Genomic DNA, 26,849 nt, shown 5'->3' on the forward strand with positions numbered 1-26,849 from the left:
TTTCACGATGGATGCATTGCATTTTGTATCTGTGCTAGGCAGTATTTTCTGATTGTTCTTCTGTGTAGTTTCGAAACTTATATGGTTACCTTGACTTTGCACTTTGAAAGATGATTGATTCAGCTAGAAATCAGATATCACAAACTACAAGGCTATACTATAGCATTCGTATGAAGGAAAGCACACTCTGAGTAAACCTGATGTAATTTGGTTCTGGTATGGAGGATTAACATGGCTCACACTGGAAAAAATGTGCATGTCCTCTGGAGAGGAAGAGGTGGGTAGAAGTAGACATGAAATCAAATCGGAAAGGTCAGTGTGTGCAACAGGAAAGCTGCTGAGGAGAGATTTTGTCTTTCTGATGGATTGCTTTTCATTTTACTATTACATGCTAATATCCTTATAGTATGGCATCTTTAGTACCACGTTCTTTCCACTAAAAGAATAACACACTGTCTCCAGTAAGCACAGATGGAAGACTAGTCCCTGCAGGAACCAAGTGGTTTTTCCACGCACTGCTATTATGATTACTGTAGGTGTGGCAAAATTACTACTTTTTATTGATGGTGGAGTTTAAAGTGATTTTTTGGGCTGCCATGCCAAACTTGCTGTTTTCCCTCTTCCTCAATGAAAATGTTTCTAATATGCAGTGCTTGTCTTAAATAACCTTGCAGTTTCATAGGTTACCATGAACAGCAGTTGAAATGGGGTATCAGTTTTAATATTGTTATGCAACCACACAGTACTCTACATCAGTGGTTTTAGCCAGTGACCCGGGGACCTCAAGTCTAGTGATGTGTAAAATTCCCTTTCACACAGTGGATCTCCTCTGACCGCATGGTAAAATTATTTACTGTGACTTCACTATGATTTATGGTTAATTGTACAGTCTGTATTGAGTTATTTATTTTACAGCAATATTCAACCCATAAAACCCTCAAACCAACAAACACCTGACTAGCATTTTGTATTTGTTATATACATTTGCTATATACATTTGTATTAATTATACATTAGTTCTGCAAATAATGAGTGCACACTTACAGAATTGGAAACAATTGACTTACATTGTGTATGAAATGTCTTTGACTTACAGTAGTCTTAATTATGAGTTTTCAAGTGACTTTGGAATTATTCTTGCACAATATTATGATCGTTTATGCCCCTTAAACACGTGTGTACAGATACACATTGCTGGACCTTGTAATGGTAAATGTTAAAACTGGAGAAATCTAGAGGACAGATTTAACTGAGATAATGTCGAAAATCAGGTTTTCCTGGCTTAAACTGGAGTGCCTACATGTGGGTATAGGTTGGAGAATGTTAAGCATCTCTTGTACTTAAAATACAACCTTTCAAGCTTTAGTTTCAGCTTGCAAAGTTTGAAATGGAGGTAACTTAAAGGGTCCATATTTTATATGTAAATTAAATGTGTAATATTCTCATATTCAGGTTTGGTTAATATGGATGGAATGGTAGGTGGCACCATTCATTTACAGCTTTAGGATCAGATGTGTGGAATAGGCACTAGTATTCTGCAACAGTGGTGAAATTTTGTTACATGAGTTACAGTACAGCTATGTTTTATTCCTAGTTTTTACAGATGCCACAAGAATTTTGTGACACTTGCATATTTATCTAGGTTAATGTAATACTGAGGTGAGACATTAAACAAACATTTCTTTTCCTGTAAACATCTTCTGCAATGACTACAGTATTTATAGAAAAGCTGCAGCTCGGTTTGGCTTTGTGACGCTGGAAATTTCTGGCCCTGAGGTACACGCTAAAAAAAGGATAACAAACGGAGCAACTCGTTTAACCACCTAAGTAGAGAAGACCCATCTCTCATGTTAAGTTCATTAAAATGTTGCGGATTACAGGTAGATTTGTTAATGGAATGTCTCAACAAATTTGAGGATTTTGTACCACAGCCAGGAAAATGTGCCTTGTGTAGACTCCTGTGTACTGTATCATTGACTTTTCTTCAGTGTTTTGCTAATTACTGTAACAGACCTTTGCCCTTTTTCACCTTCCTGTCAGCCGACAGTCTTTCCTTTCATCTCTCTCTTTGTGAGGTAAACAAGTACGTTCTTACCTCTTCTTATAATGAGGAGTGCAATATCCCTACTTCAGATGTTTAAACGTTTTTCTTTGTAACAATCAAATACAAATTTCCTAGCATCCGGTGGTATTCCCCCTCTTTCTGATTCAGGAATACTTACAGGTATGCTGTCTGAATCTTTACATTTCCAATAATTTTGTTTTGTATTATAAACATGCTTTTTTGTTAGCTTTGTGCAGTAGCGGTGTGCCTGAGATGTCACTGAGGTACATTTCTCTCAAAGTATTTCCTTTGAACATCTGTAAGGTAAGCATTTTAAAACAGGGGTTAAAAGGGTTCCTTTTAGGACATGTATATACGATATAATAGGTTTAAATAATCTGAAAAATATGGTCTTTTTTTATCAGTGTAAATCTAGCAAGATAATTTATTTTTCCCTGAATATACAGTGCTGTGAAAAAGTAAGTGTGTTTTTTAACATATTTGCAAGTATGGATATTTGATCTTCATTTCAACAATATTGATAGATAAAGGTGATCTAATTTAACAAATAACGGTGAAAATTATTCTTTGCAATCATTTATTCAACAAAAAATGTCAGAAATGCAATCGTCCTCTATGGAAAAAATAAGTACACCCCCTAGCTTCAATAGCTTGTGTTGTCCCCTTTGACCGAAATCACTTCTTGTGGGTGTTTCTACAAAACTCCATCAGCTGTATGATGTTTGAGCGCTTTCTTGCATTTACTGCCCGTTTCAAATCCCCCCACAACATGTCTGTGGGATTAAGATCTGGGCTTTGACTTGGCCATTCCATAACCCTCCATTTCTTCTTTTTGACTTATTCTTTGTTTGAGTGTTTTGGGTCATTGTCTTGTTGCAAGGTCCACTTACGGTTCAGCTTCAGCTTTTTGACAGGTGGCCTCACATTCTCCTTGTACCATTCTCTCTGGTACAATGTGGAACCCATGGTTGACTCTATGATGGCAAGCTGGCCAGGCCCTGAGGCAGAAAAGCAGCCCCAAACCATCATGCTTCCACCACCATGCTTTACAGTTGGTATGAGGTTCTTTTGGTCAAAGACACGTTTCGATTTTTGCCAAACATGACGTCTGGTATTGTGGCCAAACAGCTCTACCTATGTCTCATCCATCCACAGCACATTGTTCCAGTAATCCTGATCTTCACCTAGGTGTTGTCTGATAAACTTCAGTCGTGCATCTACAGTATATTGTTTTTTGAGAGAAGATGCTTCTTCCTTCCTGACCTCGCATGTAGGGCAAAGTTGTGCTTACTCTTTCGGATAGTTGACTCAATCACTTTGACGTTGACTGAGGCAAGACTGTAAATCCCTTGATGTTATCCTGGGGTTCTTGGAGACTTCCTGCAGCATCTTTCGGTCAGCGCTTGGGCTGAATTTGGTGGGACAACCTGGCCTGGATAGATTGCGAGTGGTTTGAAATTTTCTCCATTTGTAGATGATATTTCGGACAGTGGAGTGATTGACAACAAATTGCTTGGAAATAGCTTTAAAACCCTTCCCAGACTCACAGGCATCAACAGTCTTTCTTCTGAGGGCCTCAGAGAGCTCTTTTGATCTTGGCATGATGTAGCCACACACCTCAATTGCTAAGACCAAACCAGACCACAGGTTTCTGATGTTTATATAAGGCAGTGCCCTCAAGTTACTCTCTAATGATGTTCTAATCATTTGCACCTGTTTATGTGCACCCGATTCTAATTCTAGGCATTTGATGCAATGATAAAAGTAGTAACTTTTTCCTCCACAAGGAAATTGCATTTCTGTTCATTATAATGAGTGCAATGTTATTTTTAAAAATTAGATCACCTTTATCTATCAGTATTGTTGAAATTATGACCAAATATCGTTTTGTCCAAAAAATGTACAAAATGACAAACCTTTTCATGGGGTGTAATTACTTTTTCACACTACTGTTTATACTGTAGGTATTTGAATACTTCTGTTTTTTGTTTTGCTCCCACACACAGTATTAGTGAATTAGGGATATGGGCATTAATAGTAAAATCTTTCCTTGCTAATTTAATCACTTAGTATTAAAACATTTTTTGAGTGGGATCATAAGAAATATTACAAACTAGAGGAGGCCAGTCGCCCCTTTTTGTTTTGGGTAGCTGGGAAGTAATGTCTTTTTCTTATAAGATTCCCAAAAGAAAGTCAGGTTACACAAGATCACACAGTATTAATTATACTTTGTGAAACATCTTACTTTATATATACTCTTTATAGTCGTCTCTTATTTTTGTAAACTTCATGTGGTTAAGGAAATTGCATTTTATGTCATAGTTGGAAATAGTAATAGCTATTGACATTAAATTGAATAGGCAGCAGCTCCTTTATTTATATAGAGAGATCCATTGTGAATGTAGAGTATTATAGTATGTTGAATATGTATTGTATTGTAAAGCTGAGTTTTATTAATGTGACTGCTTTGTTCATTGCGTCTTTTTGTGTTAAATAAACATCAAGCAAACAATACAGTGAGTCTTCACAGAATGCTCTGATATGTCAAAAACCTTAAGCCACTAAGCCACTCCCTCACACTGAATGTCATGTATGAATTTGCTATTTGAAGATCCCATCCCAGGACATTTACTCGGCAAATTGGTGGGTTTTAGGATTATTTGATTTTTGTAAGTGGATGGTACACCTTCAGAGGCTGAAGGTGAAGAATTTTAGTTTAAAAAAAGTTATAAAATTTTCATCCAGATTTTGACAGGTAGCAGTTCTGTGATGTACATGCAGTGATGTACTTTGTCAGACATTAATTTAAATTTAATTCTGTACTCCATATACAGTAGTGCTTGATGTACAGTACAGTTATGTGAAAATGTCATTTGTTTTTTCTTACTCAGTAAGCAAAAACAGTGCTCCTTTGTGTCTGTGCTCATTCTCCAGTCAAAGGAGTTGAACTACTGTAATTATGTCTCATAAAGGATGGATACAATCTACTTGTTAAAGGTATCCAGGTCACCGAAAGAGTCTGCTACTTCTTTAGATAAAAGCTGCACTTCATGAAGATCTCTGCAGGACTGTGTGCTAATCACATTGTTCCTAGCAATTAGTAGAGACATGACTAATGGGGGATATGCAACATGGGCTGGGTCAGGGTTGTGAACTGCACTTGGTTACTCACTGATTAAGCGAATAAACAGGCTATAAAGCCTGAAAAAAAAACATCCTTGTTATTTTTGTACTGTTTTCAAGGCCAAGATTAAATTAAAGTACTGGAGTACATTCGGGGCTTGTTTATAGTTCTGAACTAGGAGCATACCCTATACTGTACAGACAACATGTTTCAGCAGGTAGTAGTAATGTGTCCAGCCTGCCAGTACTTTAAACATGGTATTATAGGTCTAGGAAGCTGTTGATTAGAGAGTTGCATGTTACAATCTTGGTCTACGAGAGTAGAGTGAAACCTGTGTGCAAAGGGCAGAGTGAATTTTTTATCTATGATTTTTTAACTTAGAACTTGCTACAGCCAGTGCAATAATATATATATCTTCAGAATCTTTTAAATAAAATTGGAGAATAAATTATAAGTCTCTTTGCTTTATGTTGAAATGTTCCAGTCTCTAGGTTGGGTTTTTCACTTATTTGTTTTAAACAGTATAAGATGTTCATACAGTTGAATGAGCACCATTCCCCCTTGATACCTGGAAGAAAGTTCAAATGTACACATCTCAGTCTCCCATTTATAGGGTCAAAATAATAAAAAAAAAATCACTGTGATACAGCTTATGTAGTAAACTGGTCTGTAGTGTGATGAATGACATGCCTTCTGGGAGCGAAACACTCTAAAACAGTACACTGATCTTTTTCCAGTGTGATCAGAAAAGTACAACCTGAATTCAGTTTTTTCATGTGTTAGAAAGTAGTCCAAAGAGATCTACCAGGGAAGTGTTTTATTTTAAACATTTTACCAGTTCTTGGGGAAACCTGAATGTTCTTCCCCTGCTTTGTTACATAATATACAATAGGCTTGTACAGTTTGTTCATTAGTAAATCAACCACACCTCTAAAAAACAAGATCAGGGGATTTCTTTATAAGCAGTGAAATCAATAAGTCAGGGAAAAAGCAAAAAGTACTGAATATTCCAATGTGCTAATATCAGGATGTTTTGAACTATCGTAGCTGTTTTGTCTGTGGGATGATGAATCATCAGATGGTTTCCTTATGAACATGCCCATTCAGAAAAGCACAGTGTTTTACTAAACATGAATGCTGTTCCTTTTATATCTCCATCGGACATAATCGTAATTTAAAACCTGTTACTTTCCTCATATTAACTTCCTAACATAAGAATGATTTATTGGTTATGTGGCCTAATTACAGGGCTGCTACATCTGTAGTGTTTAAGGTATCTGAAGGGGGTGTGCTTCAAAGCCTTTGGGTATTGTGCTTTTGTTGTGGTCGTTAGGATTGAAATTCAAGGTAGAGGTGGCATTATAATTCTGAAAGTGAAATTCCTCCCCAAAGAAATTAATTGGCTGTGTTCTACAATGAAATTGAAGGACAAAACAAAACCTCAGACTTTAATATTACTAATCATGCTGTAGTTACAGCAACCAAGGAAAGTCCCTTACTCACTGAATAATGTTTCTACTCCTGTAACTTTCTTATTGCACAGGGTTATAGTTCCAAATGCATCAATATCCACTAGTACTCTGCTTAAATTGGATTCTTTTCTGAAGCTGAAAGTTTTTTAAACCTTGCATTGTTGAAATGTGTTTTGCCTATGAAAGTGGAACACTGCTACACTCAGTGTCTATAGAGTTTAACTCTATATTGGACATTGAAAGAAAATTGAAAACTCTATAGAGTATAAAACAGCCATCAATGCTAACAGAACAGATGGTGTCATGGTGCGCTTCACAGCAGTGGTAGGTCATTATGATGTTGACATGCGAATTTTCACATTGGCTCCAAAAATAATTTCTATATCAACCTCTTGATTTTATGGATACTGTAAAGGCTATGCAGGACATTATGTGTGCTGTTCACGCACAAAATACCTGAGAAAACCTTTTAAAATGTTACTAAATCTATATATTCATCTCCTTCACTTGGTAATAATGCTTCTCTACTTGTTGCAAATGCCTCAGACGTGTTGGGTATCAGTTGTCCAACATTAGTCCTTTTAATGTGTTCTTGTTAATATTAGTTCTCAATGGAAACTGAAATCCTGTTGAAAGATTATATTCAGTCACTGGGACATGGCCACCAGGCCATCAGAGCTGGCAGAAAGCTCTGATTAATATTGAGATGCCTTCAGATTCTAACAAAGGAGTTTTGGAACCGTTTTGAGGTTTTAATATCTTGAAACATATAATACATGGCTTAGTGGAAACAAAATCGGAGTGACTGTATTGTTATCAGAAGTGACCAGCTGGACAAGCCTTAAACAGGGCAGTGTTAGGGTGTGGGGCACAGTGCTGTGCTGGAACTGAAAATATAAACTGGGACATGAGCACGTGTGAAAGCTGTGGTTCAGTTTTTATAGTTTGTTACTTTTTCAGCCATATAAGTGATTCATGAAATAACGTATTACATTATTCACAGTTACTGTATCGGTTCGGCTTTCTTCTGTCCAGCCGAGACTGCAGTTCCGGGGATGTTGATCTATACAGTACATGCCAGCTCTCGACTTTTTCAAGGACAGATGTGCATCTTTTGTTTTAAGGTATTACATTAGTTTGTTTGCTACCATAGGTAACACAGAAAGGCAGAGATTTAGGCAGATATTGTGATGAGAAGCATGTGAAGATTAATTCCACACTGGAAAAATAAAAATTAAAAAATCCACTGTTTCAGCAATGTGGACCCTTTTTCAGTCGTGGTATACAGTATACCCACCCGCACATTCACATAGTTTTACAGCCCCTTCCATCCCAAACATATTTAAAACTCACGCTTGAATAAGCGTAGAATTAAACTCTACTCATAAAAAAAAACACGGTTCTTTGCAGCATGCCCACTGACGCAGCTCCCCACTCTAGCCTCTCCAGATAGTATAATGGTGTTTGAATAGGGGCTGTGGTGTAGAGAAATGGGAAAGGCTCGGGTTGCTAAAGTGAGGATCGCAAGTTCAAGACCCAAGGAGATACTGATGGTGCCTTTGAGGAACATACTTTACCCCACTTGCTCCAGCCAATCCCTTCTAATCTGTGTGCAAAAAATTGTAACTAATTCTAACATTAGATAAATAAAATGAATAATTGCATATCCACTTGTAAATTAAAGTTTAGATTTTTCCTTTTTCAGAATCCAGTCATTGGTTCTGAATCCATGACCTACATTAAATCAATTCTAATTTTCATAGAAACAACTGAGCTATTAATGTGTTTCACTCCTAGATTTGTATAAGAATAATTAAATGCTGGTATGTGTTGCATTGGACTGTTTCTTTCCTTGAATAGCCACAAATCCCTGTGTGAAATTATGGCTACAAGCTTTCTGTTTAAGAAGGCATGCAGATTGCTTTGCTCATATCAGTAGAATAATTGCATCATTCCTTTCTGCGGTGCATATATACAAATAAATGCACAACGCAACCGTATAGGCTTACACATTTGTTTGCTTTTGTGAGTCATGCCTTCTGCTACAACACCCAATGATGTCCAAGGCCTAAATTAAAATGAGAGGAGTATTTCCCTTTAGGCGTTATTTAAAGACAGACTAATGCATGGTGCAAGCCTGTAATGAGCAATGTGCTTGCTGTGCACAGAATACCACGTGCTGCTTGAATATCAGGCTGCTGAGAGCATCTTGAAGGGAAAGGAAGCGCAGCTAATCCTCCGCTGGACTGAGTGACATCTACTAAAGTTATTCTGCATTTTGAAAGCCTAATTCATATTGAGTACCTTTCATTGTTCCAGTTGTGACTTGACTTAAACTGAAATAAAAATCATTGAAGCTATTTAAAAGACAATTTTAACTTTAAACATAGTGCTGGGAAAAAAAAAGAAAAGTAATGAGGTGGCTACCCACTGCTAATCAGTATAATGAACGGAACTAAAATATTGGCGGCACCTATAAAGCAGAACTAGACCAGAACTCCTGTCACCTCAAAATCCTACTGAGCCCAGAGAGGAGCCCCCTCAGTTCACTGACAGCAGCCAAGATCAGGACAGCACTACTAATCCACAGATCACAGGCCACAGATGTGTGTCAGCCAAATTTCTAGCACAAGCCAAGGAACACTACTTCAACCCTTGGGGGACACAGAGAAGCATAATGCAAATTCAAATGCTACCAAGCCCCATAAAGGCAATATATACTGTATTTGCCAAGTGTCCGACCAGGGTAAGAGACAACAAGGAGAGGTAACCTCAGATGACATACAAGTCACATTGAAACTGGGAAACACTGGCAGACCTGGCTGCCCAGTGAGGACAAGCCGTGTTCCTGCTGCCGATGAGAAGAAACCGACAGATGTACTTTCTTTATGAAAATACTGCTTTATTCTACACTTCTACAAAAAATACTCCTGGATTAGGGAGACATTATCCCTTCAGATAACAAATCTAACCCCAGGATTCTCACTCCTTGCAAGTTTGTAACAGCTAGCAGCCCTACTTGGGGAGGGGGGAGGAAACTCGCTAGAACTGGCTGCCCAGTACGTGAACTCCTGTTATATCCTGAGGAAACAAGAGCTTCAGTATTTTATTGTTCTAAAAGTTTTGCAAAATTGTTATTGCTTTGGAAACCCTGTAATTCATCAGTCATGCCAGTGAAATTGAACTTGAATAAGAAAGTGAAAAAGTGTATTCTCATGTATTATATCTCAAATACAAATGGCATCCTTATATGTGTGTCATAAATCCCATACAGAAATACAATGTGGTTTGGGTAGTTTCAGGTGACTTCTGAATAATGTACTGTATTTAATTTCCTTGAGCACAACTGATAAGATAATATTGAGGCCCAGGAAAAGGTCTTGCAAACTAACAAATTGTAGTCAGGCTCACATTAACATATGGTTACAAAGCGGGTTGTGTTCACCGGATCATGAAGTATCTTGGGGTTTTGCAATTTTTCCCAGTTTGGAATTGTATGTTACTTATGAAATGCAGTCGTTTAAAGGCAGCTTCCAACTTGTTCAAGTGCTGGAAACAATTAAACAGTTCAAATTAATCCTATTATTAAGTCAATTAAGTGTTCAATTTTGTAACTGAGAGCAGGGCTGGAACAAAAACCAGCAGGAGTGCTTTTTGTTCCTCCTCGGGGTTTAACCCTTAATTGACTTCATAAGAGGTTTAATATGAACTGTTTCATTACATTTGGTAAACATATTGAGGCTGTCCTTAACTATTGCTTTGTAACATGCAATTCCTAATCTCTAAGTAGAAAAAAAATACTCACAGATGATCCAATCAAGCAACTTATTACTGCAGTTAAGATTGGCTGGGATGAAAGCCAGCAGGCGCATTGGCCTCCTACAGCTGGTTTGGGAACTCTGTCAAGATTTGATAGAGGTGTTTTCTTGAAGGATCCTCTGGCTTAGTAGCACAGCTGGGCAGCTTGCTCCTGATTTCTACCACAGTTTGGGTAAATACATGTCTCATGCTAACAGTATTGAATGCAATTCTTTTTAATTCTGTGTCCCATGGTTTCTTGTTTTATTTTCAAGCATAAAGTAGTTTTTTAGTGTATGTCATTTCAGGAGTTTGAATATTTGTAATTAGTCCTCTTGTGATTGTAATCTCATCTGAATAGGATGTCTATTTGCGGCACAAGGTCCTTCTGGTTGCTTTTCTTTGAGCTTTTTCCAGGGCAGCAGTGATTTTGTTTTTGTAATGTGGCAACACCTTACTCTAAGTAAGTTCTAATTGTTGCATTGTTTAACTTTAGCATTACTTCAATTTGAATTCTATTCTTCTCAGTATTACTGCATGCCACCTCATGCTTTTTATTGCTTTCTGACATTAACTAGAAGAGTACAGCGCTGAGTCAACAGATTCCTACCTCTCATTCAAAGGTTAGTTTTCCAGTCTGTTGCCTTCCCTCTGATAGGAGGGTACCTAAAGGTATTGCTTATCCACATTTAAATTTTACGATGCATGGTGGTTACTTTGTTTCAATTAATGTGTAAGTATTTGGTTGATTTACTGCTTCAACTGCTTGCACCCACTCCTGTTATGTGTATAATGTGCAAACTTTCCAAATTTGTCAAAGTCAGGATCATTAAGGAGCAGGCCTAAAACAAAATCCCTCTGATATTCCTCTAAATCTATCCAATACAAATCCAGTTTTTACTGAATTTTCATCCCCAGAATCGGTGCCGTCCAATTAGTACACACATATGTGTTACCTTTGATGCTTACAGCATTGCACTGCTGGACACTGCTCACTAAAGAGGCTCATATTGCAAAAATACAGTGCTGATGTTACACACGTCCACATGGGAATGACCTGCGCATGCTGTGAATTTATGATTATCCTCTAGACAACTGTCACCTTGGATTTAAGCATCAGTCGATACATTTATAATAATCTTAGTTTCATTAACATCTACAGTATACTATAACATTCAATAATCACAAGTACGTGTACAGGGAAAATAAAGGCATAATTATTTTAACTCATAATAATTGACTATAATCATGTCTTTTTTTCATCTAAGTAGGGTTTGTCACTATAATGCTCTATAGACCTGGCATTTTCTGCCTTTTTTTTAAATGCAACTTCAAAGCTGTGGAAATTACTTCATCAGTTTCAGTTTTGCAGAAAATATTTTGAATAGTGTGATGAGTTTGCTTGCAATGCTTGCAATTATCTTGTTGTAAATGTTACTATTTCAAAGCATTTTTAATTATATTAAGTTGTGGCATGAGTGCATCAAACAGTAAAATGGCAAATCGCAGCCATTTTAAACATCACACAATGGAATTTCAGTAAAAAACTGGCCTATTTATAACTGTCCCTGAATGCTAAGAAATTCTGCAAGGAAGTAATATGAAGAATACGTTAACTCTCTTAAAATAACGCAAGGAGTGTAGCTCAAGTACTTTTCATGCATTTTCTATTCATAATCCCAACAATGAGAGGAACTTGTAGTTCTTGTAGTGTGGGGTTACAGTAGGGTCTGAATGTTCTCCAGGTAACGCAGCTCAGCCCAAAACTTTCCACTGGCTCTCCTCTTTTGGTGAATCATGTAAAATGCAGTTCTTTTTAGCATATTACAAACAACATTGTTGATAAAAAAAAACACTAGGGAAAAGCTATTTTTGTTCTATCGAACCAAAAATCGAATACATTTATTAGATTAGTGCAATCTATTAACACATAGATGTAGCAAAAGGAAGTGCTACACAAATAATTTCTGTGGCATGTAGAGGATATGACTGATGCTCACAGCGCTTCTTTGGTTACCAAGCCATGAGGCGAGATCTGAAAATACCATACTGCCTGCTCTTATGTGAGATTTCCTGCCTGTTGCATTCGTGAGCTCACAAATTTCACAGTTCGTGAGCTGTGAAGCAGTCGTGCCAGACGTTCTGGACAGGTATCAGTTCCTAGCCTCTTAACAACACACCATGATCAGAAATGTAATGATTAAGACACAAGTTATCCTCACACTGCTTATTATTTCAGAGACATAGTATTTTCAGCATTGTGTTTTGAACATACAAGTAAGGATGTTGCGTAGCAAACAAAATCACTGTTGCCCTAGAAGAGGATATTTCATTTCTGATAAAATGTGAAATGTGTAAATGAAGCAAAACTGGATTTTTTACAGTGCTTGGTGGTTGTTAATAAAATGTCCATGGAGTAATGGGTTTCTCTGGTGTTAAAATTACATGTTGGCTTTGCACTTCTTCTGATGTTGTTATTGAGTATGAGGTTAACCCTATTAAAAGCACTGATGTTACAGAATATAAGCCCCAATGTTGCTTGTGATATTGTGGGAAGTGCTATGCCTGAAATTTAGTTTCAACCATATTTGTGATCTGTCACTAGGGATGCAAAATCTGACAGTAGAAGGTACAGTATTTGTCCTATGCCTACTTTTACCCCAGTCGAATGCGTGCATCTACAGTTGAAGCTATCATGCTTATTAAGATACCTTGATGATTATCAAGCAGCAGAAAGGGGGTGGGTCGCTGGTTTCAAATCTTGAGCAGAAAATGTGCTCTCTTATGTTTTGATTAAGGTATTACACATGGAAATTCCCATCTGTCTAAAAGGGTTGTTATTGGAAAGTGAGTTTGTTCTCACCTGACTTATCTGGTTCAGTAAAGAATTAAACTAATGGATTCCTTGCTTTCCTGCATTTTCATTTGTTCATGACTGAATGCGAGACCCATTTTACCACAGCTGAGGAAGGTGCTAAAGAAACTAATACGGTACTGAAGTGCACAGGAACATTTGATCTTGATTGAATTTCTTTTCCTAAATCCATAACATGTTAAACATTTATCCCAAAAACTACCATCTGTGCTGCCACCTCATATGTATACAGTACCACGTGCCAGACCATGGAAAGGTTTTATTTGTGTCAGACCCCATCGTTGAATCACAGCAAGTATCCTGTGAATGAGCCTGGGTGATGAACACAATGATTCCTGAAGGAAGTCACAGGTACACTTGATAGCTGTGTTGGTCCAACATCTCTGGTCTTTTAGAGTACTGTGTACACAACTTCCATACTGTAATGTGTGATGGAATCACATTAGGATTAGTCGAGGTAAATTCACATTTGCTTACCTAATGTTGTGAGTTGCTAAAGTTTGAAATATGTTTTATTTGAGAAATAAGACTTGTAAATAGTTTGCTGATGGTAATCTTGCTTCTTGTGCAATAAACTAAGAAAATTTAAGATAATGTTTTTGCAAGCATTATTCTTTTAATCTAGCTGTTTTCAACATTCATCTGTCTGTTCTAATTTACAATAAAATGTATTTCAAGTGCATACATATTTGTAAAAATGTATTCAAAATATTTTTAATACATTTCATTTTATAATAAAGGCTCATAGTTAAAAAACATTTTTAGAAATATGCTTGTTATATTTTACACACATTCTTAAACGTTCTAAAATATTAAATGTTTTGTATGTAACAAACACTGAAACATTAAATTAAGTAAATCAAAAACTTTTAAGCTTTGGAATGCATTGAATTATTTTCCTTCAGGCAACTGTTTATGGCAGACAATTACGTGTCTTATGCTGGAAATGCTCATCTGTTACTGCACCAATTGCAAAGGAAACTAATTGTACTCGATTGTGAACTTTGTGGTTTTGCAATCTAGCTTAGCTTGCTGACCATTACTTTGCATGGTGCAAAGAAAATGAAAGCACAGAACAGCAGTTAAGACTGAACTGCAAGTATACAGAATTCACAGTGAACTGTGTCAAAATGTGGAAATCAACCTTAAAAGGCTTTATGTAAAGCTGGTGTGTATACATTAGCTATACTGCCTTGAAGCCCCAAGTGATGTGTAATGATTGGGAGTTTCCCACATCTGGCTTTTTTCAAATGATAAACAGAAGTGGTTAGCATAGAATTTAACAATGTAAAACGTAATATATTTATCATTACAAAATAATGAAAATGCTAAGATGTGAAGTGGCAAGGAAATATCTAATCCAAAAATCCTTTTAGTCCGTCCTTTACACATTGTTACAGAAAGGTTTTCTCAGAGCAATGGTACAATATAGACAGGATGCCACAGCTGAACAAGTGAATGGAACAGGATGTTTGCAGAACTTCTGAAATGTCAACACGTGCCTTGCTCCTGCTTCTGAGCTAAACACTGTCTTGGACAATATGGCAACCCGTATTACTTCTGTAACATCTTCATTTTTTATTTATATATTTTTATCTTTAACATGAGTGCATGAAACCTTTCTAGCGCTGAAGAATACACTATTTATTTGGTATTAAATGAGATGGTGTAATCTATTACATTTGTCCTTTCTTGACTAAAACAACATACAAAATTTGAATTCAGAATACAATCTGTGTCGCTTTTGCTCTTGGGAGCCAGGTGGAATGTTGGAGCAAGTATAGCACAGCAGATGTTATTAAAAGCAAAATTCCTGTAGAGACTATTTTTTTTGCTCTGCACTGCAGGTTTTCAACACTTCTCAAAATCGGAGCTAATTTCAGCAATAACAAGATTAGACAAGCATAAGGCACAGGCATAAAGGGAATGTAGGCTGCAAAGGAGAAAAAATGTCTGGGATCAACACTAATTTTCATTTCTGATTTCTATAACACGAGAGCAGTGCCATTACAGTAGGTGAGTTTAGCACTGTGGAAAAGAATGTCTGTTCCTTGAATTGTTTAGATTTGATAGTGATAGCATTTCCTTTACCTCCTCTTGGATTTATTTGATAATACTGTATATGTGAGGGGTATATGTACATAGCTGGAGTGATAGTTCATATGAAAATGCCGATTCCTCATTATCTCAAAGTCACAGTTTTTTGAAGCCTCCACCTCAATAAATGAAATTGTTTTCAATGCATTTTTGTAGATTCTTTTGTTGTGTCATTTGTTGTGCTTTTAACAAGGCTTATTTGAGAATGTCATGCTGACACTTTCCTGGAAACCTTGATACGTCATCTATTGTCCTGAGGAATATCGTCTGTCTTGTAGTTTTAATTCCAACTGAGCCCTCAATCGCTGGTGCTAGTTGATGCCCATAATGAGTCTGTTTTCTGCTTCAGACTCTTCTGCACTCAGATTTTGATTTCGATACTGCCCTGATGAAATTTTAAACATCATCAGCATATACTGTTTATGCTCTCCTTAACATGCTAAGTAAAAATGTGTTCAATTATTTATGACTTAAAAGGTTCTTAACAGGTGACCAATTTATGATGAGACAGGTGGGAATAACATTGTGTCAGACTCCTTCACAGTGAATAAGCATTTTATCTACTAGCTACTGCATGTAATTATATCAAGGGCAAACACAGAACATGGATCACACATGCCGTTCACAATGTTTTTTCTTTAACTGTACCTTTTTACTTAAAACCTTTTTGCTCAAATGAATTGCTATACTATATACTTGCAATAATTAGTTTTTTCAGCTTAACCTTTTTGGGTAGCCGGTATTAACTGTAAATATCCTACCTGTAAAATAGTCCATGTAGTAAAATCAATGCTGAACATTCTCGTCAGTTTCACAATAATTACCAGATAATAATTATCTGGTATAGTTTTCATAGTAATTACCAATTCCTCTTCCCTATACCAGAAGAGAAATTGAGTTTGTAGTGCAATACAAATCAGTTCTTGAAATCCAATCGTTAAATTTGTACCGCTAAAAGATGGTATAGGCCAGCATGGTGGTGCAGTGGTTAGTATTGCCATCACGCAGCTCATAGGCCCTGGGTTGACCTTGGGTGATATCTGCATGGAGTTTATCTCCCCATGTTTATGTGGGTCTCCTTTAGGTGTTCTGGTTTCCTCCTACAGCCCAAAAATAATACTGGTAGGTTAATTGGCACCTGGGAAAATTGGCCCTAGATATGTTGTGTCTGTGTCTGTATGTCCCATACCCTGCCTTGTGTCCATTGCCTGCTGGGATAGGCCCCGCCACCCTGAATTAGAAGAAGTGGTTAGAAACTGGATGGATGGAGAAGGCTATATACTCTGTATGAGAATTAAACATCAATATTTAATTTGTGTAATTGTTTCTTTTGCAGAATTGGGTATGGCCCAGCGCAAGTTTGCGCAGTCTCTTGGAGATTTTAAATTTGAATATATTGGAGATGCAAAGACTGATGATGAGAAGTGCATTGGTAAGTCTGTGTGCTTTTGAATTCACATTGAAACCCCAGGACGTTTTCTTTTTATCTTGAATATTACTCCCCGTTGAATGATCTTGACAAAGCCTCTGCCTCTTTTAATGGAATGGCAGCCAACTAGACGATTCTAGAATGGCATGGATGTAAAATTAGTTACCTGGTTCTGGGGATTCAAAAAGTGTGAATAGCCACTTACAAACAATAACTAAATAACAGTATTTACAGTAAGTATAGTTGGCTCACCACTGATGCATTTTAATTTTTATAAGTATTTAAAAATGTTTTTGATTAGTTTTAACTGAATTGCCCTACGTTAACAACCTGCTTGTATTTCAGATGAATCATTGCAGGAGTTTTCTTCTTTCCTTAAGAACCTGGAGGACCAAAGAGAACTGATGGTGAGTGTAAATTAGTGGAGAATTAAACCTGGTAAAGATACAGTAGGGGTTGGCTTGAAAGAAAGAGGAGAAAAATCATATTCCACAATTAAAAGTTCCAAGTTATACTTAAGAGTTTTATTTTGAATACAAAAGAATACATTGATTTTTCATGGTTTTCTATAAAACATTTTGCTCAGACTGATAGGATCCCTTTGATCTGATTCTTCTTTCTATCATGTGAAAATGACTTGTTAGTTTAAAAATGTCTTAAACAAGGCAGAACATCACAGCATAATTATTTTAGAAAAAGAACAGTATTTTCAGGGGTTGTCAATGTTATTTGGAAAACTATTTTTCTTTTGGTTTGATTCGTACAGAACCACACAGCTATAAGTGAAAGGCCTGTAGTGGAGGCCTTTTGATTTTATTGATGGCTTAACCCTGCCATGCTACAGACATTTTAAAATAATGAGTGAAAGACCACAAAACTACTTTCACTTACATCAGGATTTATATATTCAATATTTTTATTTAATTTTATGTTATACTTTAGCATGGGAGTTGTGATTATCCAGCTTCATATTTACTGTACTTCTAAATGTAAAAGCTACCTAGCCCCCAGGGTGATCATTTTATAAAATATTGAGAGTTGCCCATGCATTCCCGCACATACAGCTGGTCCAGCTGTCTGTGATGCACGCTGTTTATGCCACTTATTTATTGTATTAAAGCACGGTTACATTTGAAACTGGATGCCTGAAAATCGATTTCTAATGTCTGTTTTGAAGATGCACTGCACCAGCAGCTACTGTAGATGTGTAAGAGCCCATGGACAAGCTGTGCTTTTAGATTAAATACCTGAGGTGAATTCCAAGCGTGGATATCTTGTGCTACAAGTGCCCTGGAAAATGCTCTGCACCAGTCTGCTCAATTCAGTTTTTTAAACAGATGTAGCCATTTGTGTCCAGGATCAAATTAGCAAAGTGTTTCCATCCCTAAAACAATAGGAGGTGAAATTTGATCTGGAAAGTAGTGGGAGTACAGTAGCACCTTCCAGTTGGGTTCATTGTGGGGCACAGAGATAGCAGAATACACCTCTGAACATCTACATGTTTTTTTCAGTGCTTCTTTGTGATAAAAACAGATGTCGTGTTATCTACACCATTCATGTTTGTAAAAACATTGTCTCTCTAGCTACGGTGTAAACTTGGGCACATGTGGGAAAATTCCTAATATTAAAAACCAAATCAAGGTTACACAGGAATACCCCTATTCATTTCAGTACATATTACAGTGTTTATCAACAAAAAATACAAATGAACATTGTGAAACAATGTATATTATACTGTATACTGTAGGCATGTACACAGCTCATGATGTAAGGAAATTTCATTTTCTTATTGGAGAACAGATAGTACACTGAATAAAAATTACCAGTAACATAGAGAAGTCAAATGATTATTTAAAGAAAATCAAAAACTAGCATAATAAACTGATGGATATACCAGACCATTTCATTTTATTTCCAAACAGTCTTATTTAAACTACGTATTTGTTCCCCATTGTGGCTTTTCCATGAACCGTGATTGTACGGTATGAGTTTAATTGATGCGCTCTGCTTGAAATGAAGTGCAGTTTCACATTGATTGATAATTAAAGTAATACATCCTACTGAGGGTAGTGAATCTCGTACTGTATGGAGCGGTGGCTCTGTGGCTAAGGATCTGTGCCTGTGACTGAAAGGTTGACGGTTCAAATCCCGCAGCCAGCAGAGGAATCCTACTCCGTTGGGCCCCTGAGCAAGGCCCTTAACCCCAGCTGCTCCAGGGGCGCTGTACAATGGCTGACCCTGTGCTCTGACCCCAAGCTTCTCTCCCTGTCTGTGTCTCATGGAGAGCAAGCTGGGGTATGCGAAAAGACGAATTCCTAATGCAAGAAATTGTATAGGGCTAATAAAGCAACATTATCATTATTATAATACTAATTTATGTTACCCAGAAAAACAGATTTTAGAATTTAGAAATTGGTGTCAAATTGATATCTTAATGAGGCAGGTAATAGGGGCCTACAAGTAATCCGATTTGGAATAATGTAATCTTATTTAATGGCTGAACTACAAACATTCTGCATCACTGTAAGAATTTAATATTCTGTTAAGTCACGTGATAGAGTTGCTTTAACAGCAGTTTTTCACGGCTTATAGACTAAGAATAGACAATCATTTGTTCAATAAAGCTTAATTTAAAAGGAAAACTGAGTAAGATTGTTTTTTTTAATGGTATCCTATATATCACTTTCAAACAGAAAGAATTTATTAAAATCTAAAACCACATTGTCAACTTCTTTTAATCATTCCTTACATACTTTGTTAAAAATAAGGAATACTTACCAGTTTAACATCAGGAAAAAAAATCAGAAGCAATTACAAGGTTTTAGCAAAATGAGTGAAAAGTGCCCATTTATAGTACACACCATGCCTCGATTTAAGAACACCCGCTTTATGCATTTTCACTATACCAAAGCATGCATTTTCATATCTGTTTTTGTAGTAATGGCGGTATTTTTGCTATAACAAAGGTGCATATTTCTTTAATAGGCTGAATGGGAGACATCATCCTCATATTTTAGCTCTGCTCCAAGCTCCTAAAACATAGATCCTCAGTGTGTCTGGTTCTTAGAATTTTTATATACATCTTTTTCATATTGTTAACTACTCTACTAGGGTAAATAGGGCAATTATTGTAAACAAGAAATAGTGTCCTTTGATGATTCAGTGCCACGCTGTTGTACAAATATATAATAATGGGTGATTTTCTAGACCTTGGGAACAAATTGTCACTTTTTACATGCCAAGTCATGGAACTTTAGTTTATGAACAGATTTTGAGGAACAAATTATATTTCAATGTACAAAATAAAGATTACAAAACTAATGTAGGTTATTTGGCTGTCTATTGCTAATTGATCTTAGGGTCTCAGCTAGCCATTTCATGAACGAAACAAGGGTATTAGCTTTCACAACATGGCTTGGTAGCTTGTTCCACACTCTCACAACCCTTTGTGTAAAGAAGTCTTCGCCTTCCCATTCTTCTTTTTCAATGAGCATCTATGTAGTCCGAGTATCTTGTGTCCTTTGGTTTCTTTTTCACAAAACAATTTTTTAAATAAACACTTAACTATTTTGTAGTAATAATCATCCATTCTGTGATTGTTATTTTATCACAAAATATTAAAGCTAATCACACTCTGAAGCCATGTCAGTAATAAGTACAGTGGTGCTAAAAAGTTTGTGAACCTTTTAGAATTTTCTGAATTTCTAAAAATTTAGAATTTCTGCATAAATTTGACCTAAAATGTGATCAGATCTTCATCTAAGTCATACAAATAGATACAGAGATCCCAATAAAACAAATAACTCACAAAAGGATATACTTTTTCAATCATTTATTGATCAAAATGATCCAACATTAAATGTCTTTGTCAGAAAAAGTATGTGAACCTCTGGGATTATCAGTTCAGTTAAGGGGATAATAAGAGTCAGGAGTGTCAATCAATGGGATGACAATCAGGTGTGAGTTTGGGTGACCCTGCCTTATTGAAAAAACATAAACCTGAGTCTTCACTCACAGGTTTGTGAACGCATGCCATGCCTTGATCATAGGAGATTTCTAAGGACCTCAGAAAAAGAGTCTTGAGGCTCATCAGGCTGGAAAAGGTTACAAAACGATATCTAAAGACTTTGGGCTTCACCAATCCACTGTCAGGCAGATAATGTGCAAATGGAGAAAATGCAACACCATTGTTACTTCGTCCAACAAAAATCACTCCAAGAGCAAGGTGTATAATATTCCGGGAGATCACAAAGAACCCCAGGGTAACGTCTAAGGATCTGCAGGCCTCTCTTGCACTGGCTAATGTCAGGGTTCATGAGTCCACCATCAGGCAAACACTGAACAAGAATAGTGTGCGTGGGAGGATAGCAAAGAGGAAGCCACTACTCCCCAAGAAGATCATTGCTGCCCGTTTAAAGTTTGCTTAAGACCACCTGGATGAGCCAGAAGATTACTGGGAGAATGTTCTGTGGAAGGAGTTGGAAATAGAACTTTTTGGCTTAAATGAGAAACGTTATGTTTGGCAAGAACCAAACACTGCATTCCAACATAAGAAACTCATCCCAACCGGAAAAACAGTTGGGGGAAGTATCGTGGTTTGGGGCTGTTTTGCTGCCACGGGACCAAGACGGCTTGTCATCATTGACGGAACTATGAATTCTGGATTGTACCAGCAAATTCTTCAGGAGGATGTCAGGATATCCATCCGTGAACTGAAGCTCAACAGAAGGTGGGTCTTGCAGCAAGACAATGACCCTAAAAGTCAGTCTACCAAAGAATGGTTGAGCGCAACATATTTTGCGTTTTGGAATGGCCGAGTCAAAGTCCAGACCTTAATCCAACAGAAATTCTGTGGCAGGATGTGAAGCATGAAAGCCCACCAACATCATCGAGTTGAAGTAGTTCTGTAAGGAGGAACGGGCCAAAGTTTCTCCAAGCCGATGTGCGGGACCGATTAACAGTTACTGTAAACGTTTGCGGGAAGTCATTGCTGCTCAAGGGGGTCACATCAGTTACTGAAAGCATAGGTTCACATACTTTTTCCGACAAAGACATTTAATGTTTTGATCAATAAATGAATGAAAAAGTATATCCTTTTGTGTGTTATTTGTTTTATTGGGTTCTCTTTATCTAATTTTATTACTTAGATGAAGATCTGATCACATTAAGTGTAAAATTTATGCAGAAAATCAGAATATTCTAACTTCATATTCTAACTAATTCAAACTTTCTAGCACCGCTGTATATAGCACATGATTCTGATTTTTTACAACTGTGATAAAACAATGAAATGCTAGTAATAATTAGCAGTAAAAGCAATAGCTCTTCTAGAATTTACAGTAGAATGTCACCAAATTATAATTGAATTAGACTGCTGTAACATGCCGTTAAAATATTACTTTGGAAGAAAATATAATGGATTTAGTTGAGAGTGGTACTGTAATGCTATTTTAATAACATCCTCTAGACCCATCACCTCCTGCTGTTTGTTATATTTAATTCTTTGCGCTGAATACGGGAATTATTTTGCATTGCTACTTCTTCCATGACAGGTTTTCAGAAGTTACGTTGGTTGATTAAACCAACTGTACTGTAAAAAGAAAAACATTCTGGCAAGTGTTAAATGTATACATTTCCTGCTATCAGTTCCCTCTGGTACACACACCCTTTTTCCTGGCACTTTCCTTTCACTTTACCAAAATAAAATGTCCCTCCACCAGCCCCTGATTCATCCAGTGTATTAAAATTAAATCCAGGGTTCATTTACCAGATTCTGACTTAAATTACAAGTAATGGTAGCGAATATTCAAATATGAGTATATTAACACTCACTGCAGTATCACACCAGCAACCTCACTACACAGCAGATCAGGTGGAGAAGGGACAATCTGCTTCTTCTTCTGAATTAAGGGGACACTTAAGGGAATCCAAACTGTGCAAGTGGCATTTCACCGGGACACCAAGGTTAACACCCAACAGTTAGTCTTGGATAAGTTCTGACATATGATGAGATCAGGGTATAAAGTAGTAAGGCTACATCAAGCACAAAATTCAGCCTAATTTAATAAGAAATGTTAATGCATCGGGCAGCATGGAGGCTTAGTGTTTAGCATGGAAGACACGGACTGTGATAAATATGACTCTGCTCTGTGTCTGTGAGCAATTTAGAGGTGGGTTTAAAGGGAATGTTTATGTTATGCAGTTTATAGATTAAGGAATGGGTGACAGTGTTTAAAAACCTTATTTTCAAATCTATAGTGTGACACAGATCAGAATGTTTAGATAACTGTTTAAATGTTTCCATGAACTTTCCATCTTTCTCCCATGACTTCTCTCTCAGTTCTAGAAGTCCATTCATATCCCTAAAATAATAAGCACCACACAAAAATCTTCCACTGCAATCCAAGCCTAGACCAAACAATGGGTAATTCCTAAGTAAAAATTAGGAAAATTCAAATTTTGAAAATTCAAAGTTCTTTAATATCACTGATTTTTTTATCATTTCCGATGTGTCTGAGATATTCCAGGGAATGATAGTGTGATTATGAGCAGTAGTGGCGATTTACCTTTGAACGGAAAGTCTGTTGTCACTAAAGCACATTTTAAAAGTTGTATGCTCCATACAACTATGCTCCATTTGCCCCACTCCTTCCCACTTCTCAGATTCTGACATTAAGGTTGATCCAAATAAAATATTAAATGACAAAACACTGGAGCCGAACTTTGGGACCTTACACTACGCTATCCAAATAATGTATTACTGGTGTCAGTACCCTGTGTTTCTGTCATTTGCCTACTGGGAGGCTGCTGTTTTTGTTTTTGTGTTGTTGTATTAGTAACAGTGTCTGTTTTTCTAGATGCGCAACATCACTGAGACACTTCTGAAACCTCTAGAGAAGTTCCGGAAAGAACAGCTGGGATCAGCAAAGGTACAGACGCTTTTCATACCCCCTAGCCTTGCTGTACTACTGAGTGGCATTATAAGATTCCAGAAAATATACCAAATTCGTTTATTTTTAGGCTTGAGAGCAATTAACTTATTTTGGCCACTTCAAAAAGAAACTGGTTGCCTCTAGTCCTCAATTTCTGTGCATTTGAAACAAACTGCTTTGGTAAAGTAGAAAATAAAAAATAAAAAAAAATTTAAGATTATTTTGGTTATTGAATATTGTTCTGGTTTTGTGAGTTGACACTCTTGACTGCTGTCTTACTATTTTTATATGAATTCAAGGAGGAAAGAAAAAAGTATGAGAAGGACACAGAAAAGTACTACAGCTCCCTAGAAAAACTTTTAACTTTGTCTGCAAAGAAGAAAGACCAACAGCTGCAAGAGGTATTTTTCTCATATACTTACTGTAATACTCAACACACATGTACTGTATACAACAGGAATACAGCCAGCAGTTTTATGAGTCCTGTGTTGATTTAAATGTGAACAATGATTTCCCTGGAATGCCAGTTTTGGTTTAAATTAATTTACTTTAAGTAATAGAAGGAAGTTCCGGGTTTATATTTATAGTTGCTAGAACTTTATCTAAGATGTTTTTGATGAAAAGCATAAAAATGGTAGGTAACTGCAGCCTTTGTTTTGGTTTCATTTTTTTTTAGAAATATAAAAATGTGCACATAAACATGACTTGTTTTGAATGCCATGTCAGACTGCTGACAGACTTTTCAATTAGTGCTCAGATTTGGTGGTTGTTTTTCCTAATTCTTTACATGTTGCCCTTTACATACAATGTTGGTCTGTTGTTTTTGGCATACAGATTTACTATAGCTATCTGCGTCTCTGCCTTCCTGGAGTTTACTGGTCTCTGAAGAAGGGTTCCTGCTAACAGCTAGTCAGAAAAGGAAAGGCATGAGAATGTTTTGGTAGCACTGCAAAGGTCAAACTGCACTGAAGCTAGAAGCATTCAAGACGTTCTTGGCTGACATGTTTGCCTTAAGACTTTTTGTCTTGCAAGAGAAATAAATCTTACGAAAATATTTATTTATAAAACAAAACCTTGTTTGGAATCAGTGTGGCACTGGAACACATTGGGCTACAGAATTATCAGATAAGTTACCACAAGCCATGGGCCAAGTGAACTCATAAGGGTGCAAAACCATTAATAAATTATTGTAAGATCCGATTCAGTGCCTCAGGGTGAAGAAATGCTCCTCAGTGCTCATCTTTTAATCACATCAGAGGTAATGGACTGTAATGCTGTCTTTTCTGGGCTAAACTACTCTTTGCAGGTAAGGCTCTCGTAGTGGCTTAAAGCAGTTAAATCACCAATGCCACAAAGTGTCTTCCATGGCTACCTGTAAAGTTTCGTATAAACCATAAAATTGTTCTACTTTTTAAGTCTTTACAATATCTCACACAGTATCATTTTCCTGGCAAGAATACAGGAATGCTGGAGGTTCCTATAATCTACCAGATGTTGGCCTATAGAGCCTGTGTTGCTATACTCATTGAAAGCCCTCCCTGATGAGACCCGCATGGCTCAATCCCTGTTGCTGAAATTATACCTGCTTCTGTTTTCTCAGTTTATGAAGCACTTTCTGAGAACGTACGTTCATGAAACCTTCTGTTTACAGGGAATCAGTCAGTGTGCACCAGCAGGCATGCTCCTCCAAAACAAGCCCTATTTATTAATTATACAACAAGCGACAACTGATCTCGATGAATATAAAGCGTAGAAATGTGAAGGGAAAGAATACCCTTTTTTTAGTTCCTCTGTTTGAATGAAGTTGACTGTAAATTTACTGATGTTGGCTGTAATGTCTTTTCCAGGCAGATATACAAGTGGAGCAAATGAGACTGCATTTTCATGAAGAATCACTGGAATATGTTTGCAAATTGCAGGAGATACAGGAGAGAAAGAAATTTGAATGTGTAGAGCCTGTAAGTGTATGGCATGAGAGAACAGAAGTTTTACTTCTGAGAAGCAGGATGTACAAACTATTAAAATCAAATTTATGTGTGCCATTGTTTAAGCAGAATTGTTAATTCATTGTGCACTTAGTTTAATTTCTGTTTGTCTGACCATTATAAGACACTTTCTAGCTACTGCTGTTGCTGCATTGTTTTCTGTTATTTTCCTTTTATATTTTTCTGGACTGACGGTCTAGACTGACGTGTGACACATATTTTGTCTTCCTCTGTAGATGCTGGCTTTTTTTCAGACTGTTTTCACATTCTACCACCAGGGATATGAGCTGGCAAAGGACTTCAACCATTATAAAACAGAGCTGCAAATTAATATTCAGAATGTGAGTTTTTCCATTTACATGTTATTAATTCTTTTATCACATATTAACATGCATCTAGAAATGGGGTCTCAAAAACTTCTTGCAATTGTTGTGTGCAGGAAGAGCTCTTATCTGCTTATCTGTATTTTGTTTAAACTCGGATATTGCTATTGCATAAACTACAGCAGTTTTTTGTCCTGTAGCCATTTTGATCTCATTTAGCTTCTGTTTTATGCAAAAAATGCAGAGATTTTAATCTAAATATTCAGACTGCAGTGCAGGGGGAGGGTTGGGTCAATTTGAGCAGTATTTAGTGGATTTTATCATTCTTTTGATAAAAAGATTAAGAATAGCAACTCAAATTACTCGTGCAATTGTAGTGCCTCTTTGGACACTGAAGCCATTTTGTGAGTCATTCCTTTTGGCATTAATACAATTTCTTTGTTCTACTGAAACACACCCTCATTTAGACTGTTCAGAGATCTGTATTGTAAACTAGTGCTTTGTCTACAGTATGTTCTGTATAATATATGCAAGAGATTTTTGCAAGAAATTTGTCACTTAAGCACCTTTAAGCCTAGAAATGTACCTGCTCACTCACTGTGCTCTGATTCCAGAAGATAAGTATATTTATTGTAATGTGGTGAGCACAGTCATATGCAATATACAGTATGAAGTAGCGTCTACTAGATTGTCACTTCCTATTCTGTTGATAGTTAATTTTATTACTATTCTACGTGCAACAGTCTGCC

At 36.8% G+C, this 26,849-nt stretch overlaps 1 protein-coding gene across 3 annotated transcripts in view; it reads left to right on the forward strand.

Moving 5' to 3' along the window:
• arhgap10 (Rho GTPase activating protein 10) overlaps positions 1-26,849 on the forward strand; it is an 80,084-nt gene that overhangs the window by 12,605 nt on the left and 40,630 nt on the right. For all 3 annotated transcript variants that reach the window (XM_088917616.1, XM_088917634.1, XM_088917626.1), the window contains exons 2-7: positions 16,768-16,863; positions 17,206-17,267; positions 23,718-23,789; positions 24,092-24,193; positions 25,640-25,750; positions 26,014-26,118. In XM_088917616.1, coding sequence (XP_088773742.1) covers positions 16,768-16,863; positions 17,206-17,267; positions 23,718-23,789; positions 24,092-24,193; positions 25,640-25,750; positions 26,014-26,118 — 548 coding nt within the window. The remainder of the gene's footprint in view (positions 1-16,767; positions 16,864-17,205; positions 17,268-23,717; positions 23,790-24,091; positions 24,194-25,639; positions 25,751-26,013; positions 26,119-26,849) is intronic.

Source organism: Atractosteus spatula, chromosome 1 (assembly GCF_055471065.1).
Source record: "Atractosteus spatula isolate fAtrSpa1 chromosome 1, fAtrSpa1.hap1, whole genome shotgun sequence".
NCBI classification, from domain to species: Eukaryota; Metazoa; Chordata; class Actinopteri; order Semionotiformes; family Lepisosteidae; genus Atractosteus; species Atractosteus spatula.